This window comes from Diabrotica undecimpunctata, chromosome 9, assembly GCF_040954645.1.
Source record: "Diabrotica undecimpunctata isolate CICGRU chromosome 9, icDiaUnde3, whole genome shotgun sequence".
NCBI classification, from domain to species: domain Eukaryota; kingdom Metazoa; phylum Arthropoda; class Insecta; order Coleoptera; family Chrysomelidae; genus Diabrotica; species Diabrotica undecimpunctata.
Genome location: NC_092811.1, coordinates 26323085 through 26333911, shown reverse-complemented (window position 1 = coordinate 26333911; position 10827 = coordinate 26323085). Strand labels below are relative to the sequence as shown.

At 32.1% G+C, this 10827-nt stretch overlaps 1 protein-coding gene across 1 annotated transcript; it reads right to left on the bottom strand.

Annotated features, from left to right (window-relative positions):
* Positions 1–3224: 3224 nt before the first annotated feature.
* LOC140450475 (uncharacterized) lies at positions 3225–3833 on the bottom strand. The gene has a single exon (XM_072544119.1). It carries the CDS (start codon positions 3831–3833, stop codon positions 3225–3227), a length of 609 nt encoding a protein of 202 aa, XP_072400220.1.
* Positions 3834–10827: the final 6994 nt, after the last annotated feature.

Genomic DNA, 10827 nt, shown 5'->3' with positions numbered 1-10827 from the left:
ATTTGCTGCGATGCCGACTCCAACGTTTCAGTTTTTTCTTGAAAACCTTCTTCAGACGCTTCGTTGGCGGTCTTAGTTTTTAATTTTTTCTTGTGTTCATTGGGAAGGTTGTTGTAGAACTCGTGGTAAACCGGTGGAATAAAATCGAGAAGTTTTTGAATATTGCCCCATTTCAATTTATTGATTTTTATCGGCTGAGCGTTAAGATTTTTTTAAACATATTTTCCATGGTAATAGTAGGACGTCCAGCTCCTTTTTGTACACATACACATGTAAAAAATAAAAACTCTTCATTTAATGTTTCCTTAAAAGAAAACGAAAATGTTTCGGAAGATTTTTCATACAAAAAGTACCGCACTGGTCTCCATTTAAAAAGAACACCTTTACTGTCTTCTTTGGGATCACTTATAACTTTGTTTATTGTTTCAAAACTGTAAAAGTTTTCTTGATTCATTCGGTGTACATTAAACTTTTTGCAAGCTGATTGAATTAGCTGGGCCCAGTGCTCTGGAATAAATACCTGTGGATTCTTACGCTTCACTTTTTCAATTATACCAAATTCTCTATCGCACTCCATAAATGTATGGCCTGGTTCCAAAAACTTGTGATGAATCTCTTGAATATGAGTAGATTTAACCAAGAACATAAACAGCTTTACAATGTTTTTATTTTTGTTCTGTCCACCACAGCAATCGCTATATGCGATGATCTTGGTAACACATTTAGAGACTACGTTATTTGCAAAATGAATGAGGCACGAACCAATTTCTTGAGATCCCCTGCTTGAAATGGATTCATCCCAGATGTACATTTCTGATCTTCCTGTGGTTACATTGTGAACACAAAAATTATACGTCCAAACCTGTCGCAAATAAAACGCTTTGGAAGTAGTTATTAAGGGAGTGAGAAGGGTTTGCTGAAGATCAAAACAGATTACGTTCGTATCTACAGATGCTTTGTATTTTTCACTATCTTGTTTTTTCATTGCTTCAGCCATCTTTGCTTTCCGTTGATGAAGCTCTTGATCAAATTTGGCTATTTTTACTTTTTCTGCATCTGCTGAATATTCCATAATATTTATATAGGCGTCACATCTACTGCATGTATCTGAGTTTGGCCTATGAAATCTTAGGTTAAATGCCGTATTAAAAATATGTCTATAATATGAGAGCTTCACTGGATCCTCATGTAGTTCCTCACATTGTTGAACATATAACTGGTACATTTTGTTTAAATTCAAATCTGGTGCCAAGTATCTTGTGTTCAAATTTGAATTCCTTGAATAATGACTTATATATTTTGGGAATTTGGCTATATGCTCAATAACACTATTACGTTTCTGTGGATCCATTCTTTTAGTAGATTGTTGCCCTCTTCGATCTTTTTCGCATACACCAATCTGATCAGTTTTCTTACAAACAGTTCTAAATCTTTTATTGCTTATGTTTAATGTTCGAAGAAAGAACAGTTTGCAGACTCGTTTATTTAAAAGAAATATTTCTGTGCTGTAGCTTTTATTTTTTTCTGTCAATTTTGATTTAGCTACATTCTTCTTTTTTATACAGGAAGATAAAAAGGAATTTTGAAGATCATATTATGCCAGTTTGTAAAAGCTTTTGAACAACTGAATTCGTTTTTCTTCCGAGATGTTTTCGTTGCATTTATACCTGCAGTTATGGTTGTATTCCTGGACAGATCGTGCAGCATGGTTTTTCCCTTTATGAGCCACATATGCCATTGTATTACGTAATTTTTTTCTTTTGTTAATTTTCCATTTGCTTTCATTTCTGCTCTTTTTACGTGTTTTTTTGAAGTTTACATTTTCTGACGATAAGGATTCTTCTGATGATAATGAACTACCTGGGTTAAATTCACTTTCTTCATCTGTTTCAAACGGATCGACGTTCTCTGAAACAAAACGTACCGATTACCAAATTGGTTTAAAAGTAATATTGTTAAAAAATTAAAAGAGAAAGTCCCAGTGGCTGGCTGTATACCGTAGTTTTAAATTTAAAGTATTTTATTTCAGAGAAGTAAAAACGTTACGTCTTCGGGTATATATTTTATTAAAAAACTTTTAAAATACTGCCAAGATATTTAAATAATACTACAACAGACGACGGTAAAAAAATTAAATTTTATTTATGTATTAAAAGCGGCACGATGTAGCCGTAAACAGCAATCATAATAAAAAATGTACAATCAATAACGTTAATTTTAAGGTTAGCTCAAAACAACAATATACTCAGTCCGAATTGAACTCTCATTTTAAAACTTAATAAATAAAAACCTACTTACCTTCACTGCCACTGCTATAATACATTTTATATAAATATTTTTAAACTATTTCTATCGTTTTATACACAATTTAGGCCATAAATATATCGAAGGTGATAATATACGTTACAACATATAAGTCAAAGTATACTGACTGAATTTAAGTTGGAACTTGAAATATAAGGGAACCAAGTGCGCTTGGATCCATTTTAAACTGAAGGTTTCTATACTTTTATTTACAAAACTTTTTTCAAACCCCAGTAGATGGCAATCTATCTATGAAATCACTTAGATCTATTTTAAAATTAATAATACTATACTTTAGGTATTCAAATCTGTATTTAACTCGATATTAAAAAAAATGCACTTGACCCCTTTTATTCTAAGCCCTTCAATTGTAAATTAGACAGTATTTCAATTATGTATTGAGAGTATTTGTAAATTTTCACTGTGCGTCACCACGCTGCAGTTATGTACAATCATCGCCAGCTAACTTGGCGAGAGAGTACGCACAACGTCACAGAGAAATAAATTATGTTTACGCCCTATGATTCATCCTATTGGTTTACTATTTCTGATAAGTATATTCAGTAGCGTAGCGGTATAGGTCAAATAATTATTACACAATTAAAAAAGTAATATTTTTCGCAAGCTTTAATATATTATTAGAAAGATGAAATTGTAATTTTGTTTTATTCAATTTAAATAGTAAGCCATTGTTTATACAACAGTTTATAATATTTATTTAACTTAGTAAACAAATTATAAAATATTGACTGAATTTAATTCACAAATCTACTTTGATATTGGGTTTCAAATTAAATGGAGGATATTGTATAAATAAATGCAACACAGTAATTATTTAATTTTAATATTTTGGTTTTATTATAACACTAAAACAAGTACCCGTGTTGAAAAGTGGTATCTATTTGAAAATTAATTGATTGTTAATAATTTTCTTCATCTTCATCTTCGGAAGAAGAAAACTCTGTACTGGAAGAGTCACTGTCAAGATTTATAATAATTGGAGCTATTTGCGTGGCGTTATCAGCAACTATCTCGCTGTCCATATACTCATCTTCCTTCTTAATGACATGGCAACATCGTTTTCTCCACTCATTTGCATCAATATTAGTGAATTCTTCCTCGGCGAGTTTTTGTACGTCAGTTAGCTTAAATGTAACGTTTTTCTGCCTTATATTATTTTTGACTGTCGCCCATATTAGTTCGATAGGGTTTAGGTCAGGATGGTAAGGAGGTAAACGTAAAGGAATATGGCCATGCGCACGTAGAATTTCGTCGAATTTGTATTTTACATGATGAGGTTTATGATATTTAATTATTTCATACAGTTCAGGTTTTAAAGCACTAGGTGTAAATGAAATATTTTTCTGCATTAACCATTTTATCATTTGATTTTTGTTTGAGTTTGATGTAGGCGCCCGCTCCAACTGAATGCTGTGATAAGGTGCGTTATCAAAAACTAATACCGAGTTAGCAGGTAAATTAGGTAATAAATGTTCTTGTAACCACTTTCCATAGTTGTCTGAATTCATTTCAGAGTGGTATCCCCCTGATTTTGAACCTGATTTAAAGATTAATAACCCATTTTTTATGAATCCCATATCCCCACCGGCATGCACTATTATTAGTCGTTGACCTTTGGAAATATTTGAAAATAACCCCTTGGTTGATTCGTCAGTCCAGTTCTTTGAAGAAGTATGACCGCTGTGTAAGTAGGTCTCGTCAACATACACGATTGGCCTATTTTGACTCCGAAAATATTTGATTTGCCTCAGATATTTTATTCTCAAAGCTCTTATTGCACTTTTTTCTACAAGCACTTTTCGGTTGTTTTCGGTTTTCCTCCAACGAAATTGCATTTTGCGTAGAAATCGCCTTAAAGATGTTTGTGAAATTGTGATATCCAAATCGTTGTGAATTTTTTGTTTTAATTTTTTTACCGTAACCCGACATTTTTCTGTTTTATAAAAATCGTAAATTATTCTGCGAATGTCGCTTATTTGGTATTCCGGCAAATCTATGATTGATCTACTGACTCGTTTTTTGCCTGGACTGGAAAAATGGACTCTGCCGGTATTTTTCAAAGAACATTTTGCCTCGCTTGTTATTCTTTCGATTGTTCTGATGGAAATGCCTGTAAAAGAATTAGTAACTATAGTGATTTATTTTATCTAGGATGTAGGTGTATAAAAATGTCTATATTTACTGCCATATCGAAAGACAGTACACAATATATTACACTAGTCCTAACTAATTTAACGCCCGCTTTCATAATCAGTCATTAGGAGAAAGTCATGAATTTAATGGGTTTTAAATACCAAATTTTAAATACTGAGAAATATTTGACCTGTTTTGCTATTTAACTGTATTATACAAATACTTATGTCATTAGCAAGTAATATTTTTTTGAATTTGACGTAATCTATTAATGTCTTTTTAATCGTAAACAAATTATACAGGTCGAGGTAATGGATTTCGGGAACAGCTATGACCTTGAACATTTCACATAAACTTGTGTACTAAATAGGCGTAATGCATAGCTCTTGTCAAAATCCAATACATTAATAATATAATTACATATCTTCGATTCTAAAATATTGTAAAAGACTTTAAAGAGTCTGAGTAAGAAAAGAGATATTTAGTTATATTCTTTGTGGCATTTTCAAGGTCATAGCTGTTCCCAAAATCCATTAACTCTAGGTATTATTTCAAAATTATTATTTACATTTTACATGTTTTTACACTAAATAAGTAAATATTATAATGTCTCGAATGTCTTTTAGTAAAATCTACGTGAAATAACAACTTCGACTATAGTGAGGGAAATACCTGTGGGATTATGACATACTCTTCCAAACGTAGGCAAACAATTATTTTGTTGAGGAAATTACACCCGTGGAGGATAATATTTGCTCTCGTATATTCGACAAACTGTTATGCAATAATCTGGAATGCCGACACAAAATCAACCAAATCCTCCACTATGTTTTGTTTTTAAACCAGGAGGAGTAAACTAAAAAGTTTCACAGCCAAGAAAGTCGCTAGAAAATTCTGCAAATATATTATATCTTCTTTTTGGGTTGATCATGACGGCCTTCGACGGTAATCCATAAATATTATAGCATTATAAAATTATTAAAGGTAAAAAAAAATTAAAGGTAAATTTGAATTACTCCTCCTGGTTTAAAAACAAGCCATAGGTTTGTCAACAAATCATAGGTTTGTTTGTTTGTCATAGGTTTTTTTTCATAGGTAAAAGAGGGCATTGAAAATACTGTACGAAAAGGGAAACCCGAAATTTTGCAAATATACATGTATCATATTGTAGCTTGCTGTGAGGTGTGTAATCAGCAAAAAACCTAAGAAACTATCCACGTGATTAATTTTTCTGTATTTTATGTGTAATAGAATTGTGCTGAACTCTGGATCATTTTTTGTAAAATAACGAATAATTTAAATTTTTTGTAAGTGTGGTAAGCTGTCAACATTATTATGTATGTCAAATATTCACCTATTTTTGATCTATTTTAATTTAATACAAGGTAGACATAAACAAACAAAATATTTCCACCAGTGGGAAGAAAATGCCTTATAAATAGAAATAGAACTATTGTGTTTTAAAAATAATATATAATTAAAATGAAATAAAAATATAGAGTTATTTTTGGTCCAAATAGACCACCGTAGTGCGGTTTTTTTATTATTTAGAAGTCGTCTAATTAAAATTAATTTATTGTAAGTACAAACTTACCTGTTGCTTTAGCTGTATTTTCTTTCACAGTTTTTAGGGTCTCTGCTTCGAGTTTAATATTTTTGAAATAATTAAACACATTAAATATAATCTCCCGAGATTGTCCACTGATAACAGAATTATTCTTTCTACTATTTTTCAACGCCATCGTTAGAAATTGTCACAAATACACTTAACTATCCGAAATAATAAGAAGTCTGAAAAATAATAGCTGCAAATCACTTAAGTGTTACGCACCTGATAACTGGGAGGATACTAAAGACCACCACCTAAGCCACTAAGCAATTTTGGGTTTGTGCGCACCGCCAAGTTAACTGGCGATGACAGTATATATACTGGCCTTAATATTTGTATTTCCTTGTAGATTCGACCGTCGTCGTCGCCAAGCTGTCGTATATGTACGTGTAATGTAATGAAATTGGTGTTGAATGAATTTTATGTTCCTTTATTCCATTGTCAATGCCATAAAAACATCCGATGTTATTCTTTTGACAACAAAACAACCCATAGACCAGTCAATCGTAAAATATGTTTGACTCGATGGCTTTTTGATGAATGAAATAAAATAATTTTTTCCTTAATTATCCCTGTACAAAAAAGAAAAATATTTACATTGCTGAATAGAGCATTGCAAACCCTTTTAAACGTTGTATCAAACTCTACCCCTTTTCATTTAAAATTGTTTCAGGGGTAACTACTACCAATAGGTAGTTCAAGAAACATTTGAAGAACGTCATTGGGAAAGTGTATTTTCATCTAAAGAGAACTAAGGCAGGTGGTTGTAATTCTTTGGTGTCTTAATAAGTAATTAAGTCAACAAACATATATTTCTAGATAAAATAAAAAATATACTACAGATACCTACTAATTTTGAAGACAGGTAACGCAAACCTGTCTACTACACTCCAAACAAATAGCATTTGAGCAACGCACACATTTATAATTTGTCTTCCTCATTTTTGATGATGGGCAAATGCTACACAATTTTGCTTTGGGAAGCGTATCATCTGGAACATTGTTGCCGATATTCTCGACAGGCACTTCGGGATTTATTCCCAAAAAAATCTCTATCTGCTTTCTAAGGTCTCGGGGAAGATTTGTTTCAAGTCTCTGCCTTAGATGAGGCTGAATTAGTTTAAAGGCCAAATCTTTTACAAATTTAAAACGTGGAAGTAATTTATTATCTTTGTAACAAAGATAAAGGATATAACTGTTGACTGAACTTATATTATAAGTGTATAAAATACGGCTAAGTCCAACGACTTGTCCGGCGGTTTACACTATAATTGGCACACTTCATGTCTAAAACTCAACTCAACTCCCGATTTTGTACTGTTATAGTATCGAATTATATCTGGTTTTCCTAATTAATTGTCTTTGCTGTGATGCATAGAGGATAATCAAAGAACAGCTCTATTTTTTTCGGTACATGTGATATCAAGATTATGTCATTGGAGAAACCGTAGAGTGTTGTACCAATTTCCCTACTTTTATTAGCCTGGAATTCCAAAGGAACTTCTCGCTTATTTTTTTTACTGTACCCACATACGCGAGGTGGCGTTTTTGCAACTCTGTATTTATTTTATACTCGTATTATAAATTTAAAATAATTTACAAAGAACGATCGCATTCTTAGAAAACCGTTTCTGGTCATTTCTTTCCTTTTTTATCTCTTGATCTGAATTAAGTGTACTGTTGATTAGGTAGACAAGGCAGGGTGATTAAGTAAATGAATCTCAAACATGAATACTTAAAAAAAAAGATTACGAGACTTAGTTGAAGAAATTCTATCAACTCAACAAAAACATATCCAGGCGCAGATGTCTTCACAGATCATAGTCTATTGGTTGCAAATATCAACATACGACTCAAAATAATTCATAAGAAAACAGAGATTAATAAGAATTTTGCGAAAATAGTTAAAGACACTACAAGAGACAAAGAACAGTGGAACGAAATGAAGACATCTATTATCATAATTTCCCATGAATATCTAAAATCAAAAAGATAAAAGAAGCAAGAATGGATGACAGATAAAATGTTGCAAATGATGGAAGAGCGAAGAAAATTAAAAGGTAGAAATGACAACGAATACAAAAAGTTGCATAAGACTATACTAAAGGAGCTATAAAGCGGTTTATAAAGGAAAAACCGACTAGACTAAACATGAACGAAATTGAAAACAATGAAAAGGTGGGAAACCAGCAAAATTGTTTGAATTGTTTTATGGCATGGAAACAGGATGATGAGATATTATATGTTGATGGAATTATCACAATTTAGTTTTAGAGATTTTCTCCTCCGCTATAAATTTCAAGAGTCCATGTTGTGAGAATGCCTTATGGCATCTCTCAAGCCCTTAAACATCTACAACATCTACACAGCCACAATCTTGTATACGAAGATATTAAGGATTGTGTAACGGGTAGATACACTTTACGATTCCGGTAAAGTTAGGTCTACTACAAGTTCGCGACCCTGCCCTGCCTACGTGAGCCGTGGTTCACCCTCATTCCCTTTAACCTTCACATCCCAACCTATGATCCTTGTCAAAGACCCCATAATTTCCTAACCCATCTACCTATTATACCTGCATTACTTTTAATTAGAATTGACATCGACAATTTAACGTAAAAATCAAAAGATTATTTTACCAGTACTAATATGGTGTGTATTTTTAAGGATTTATTTGAAGCCTCCTCTTTATGCCGAGTGCAAGATAATCAATCAATTCTCGTAATAATTAGCTGCTGTTTTCATTTCACCCACTAAGGACATAATCACGATAAAATTAATCAAAGCTATCAATTAACATATCATTACATACTGTCCATACTTCTACAGACTTGCGATATCGAGAGAATACCACCATAATAAAACGGGAACTAACCTTTAAACCTCTTGCCATCCTTACACCCAATACTCTTCATATTTAAGACGTAAACATGATTTAACCAGAGTTACCGTAACAATAATGCGATACATGGGAATACCCACGAACTAGATATACATAGGCTTCAATAGAGATATGATCCATTCCCGAAACTTAAACTGAAAGATACAATGATGTGGTCCGGGATAGATGCCCCATTTGGATTACTTACAGGATTACTTGAATTTTCTCTGAATTGGGGATTTCTACAATTCAGGTCGCCCATGAGGATTGCTTTGTTTAGAGTAGAGAAATACTCTAGTTCTAGAGAAAGTGAGCTCACTGGATCTCATCATCCTGTTTCCATGCCATAAAGAACTTCAAACAATTTTGGTGGTTTCCCACCTTTTCATTGTTTTCAATTTCGTTCATGTTTAGTCTAGCCGGTTTTTCCTTTACAAACCGCTTTATAGCTCCTTTAGTTATAGTCTTATGCAACTTTTTGTATTCGTTGTCATTTCTACCTTTTAGTTTTCTTCGCTCTTCAATCATTTGCAATATTTTATCTGTGATCCATTCTTGCTTCTTTTCTCTTTTTGATTTTAGATATTCATGCGAAATTGTGATAATAGATGTCTTCATTTCGTTCCACTGCTCTTCTTAGCCTCTTATAGTGTCTTTAACTATTTTCGCAAAATTCTTATTAATCTCTGTTTTCTTATGAATTATTTTGAGTCGTATGGTGATATTTGCAACCAATAGACTATGATCTGAGAAGACATCTGCGCCTGGATATGTTTTTGTTGAGGTGATATAATTTCTTCATCTAAGTCTCGTAATCTTTTTTTTAAGTATTTATGTTAGAGATTCATTTATTTAATCACCTTGCCTTGTCTACCTAATCAACAGTACACTTCATTCAGATCAAGAGATAAAAAAAGGAAAGAAATGACCAGAAACGGTTTTTTAAGAATGCTGTTGTTTTTTGTAAATAATTTTAAATTTACGATATGACAAACATATGTTGAAATAATCATGAATGTGTTGCTTGTGTGAGTCCATTTCAAAAGGTAAAAGAAATAATAAGTTAGACTTACAATCAATTTAATTTAACTAATCGGACGACCGGTTTCGCTTTCTATAATATGCAAAGCATCTTCAGGTCACGATACAAAGTTAAAATGCTGAAAATAATAATCCCATATTAGGGTGTTGTCTAATAAAGATAAAAACAAAGATAAAAACATAGGTAGGTGATATAAATTATATAAATTACAGCAATTATGCCAATATTACATGTCTGTGGTTTTATAAATGAATAAAATGTTTAAGCAGACAAGGTAAGACCCACAAATTGGTAACATAGTCTATTAAACTGTAATGAATTATAAATAAACCAATAAATAAACATTACTTACATGCCGGTACTCTATTAATTGATGGTTGAAAGAACATGGTTCAAACTATCTTGGATTGTTGATTGGAGAACTCAGGTCAACTATTGTAATTATTTAACAGTGAACGGGGAAGTTCTTGAGGAGACAGATTGTATGATCTTCAATGGATGTACAGATTTGTGGGTGTGCAATTGTATAATCTTGTAGTTATCAAAATTTCTTTGATAAAGTTTTTGCAATATCTGGCAAATTATTGTAATGTCCAAAAATTTTTATGTTAAAATTAAATTAAGACACTTTTACACACACAGAAACACACAGAAAACACTTAAAAAACGGGGGACGAAACAGACATTTAATTTAAAAGGAGAGGGTTTCCAAAAGAACTACATTTCTTAATAGGAGACAATGAGTTTTTTATGTGCTGTATATCAGATTTTAGAGGTAAACTTGACAAATGTAGGTTAAAGTGTGACAGTTCTTCTTCTATTTTAAATGCTGTAAGT

Bases quoted from the DNA above. Each gene is read 5' to 3' on its own strand.
- LOC140450475 (XM_072544119.1), bottom strand. From the start codon at position 3,833: ATGAATTCAGACAACTATGGAAAGTGGTTACAAGAACATTTATTACCT.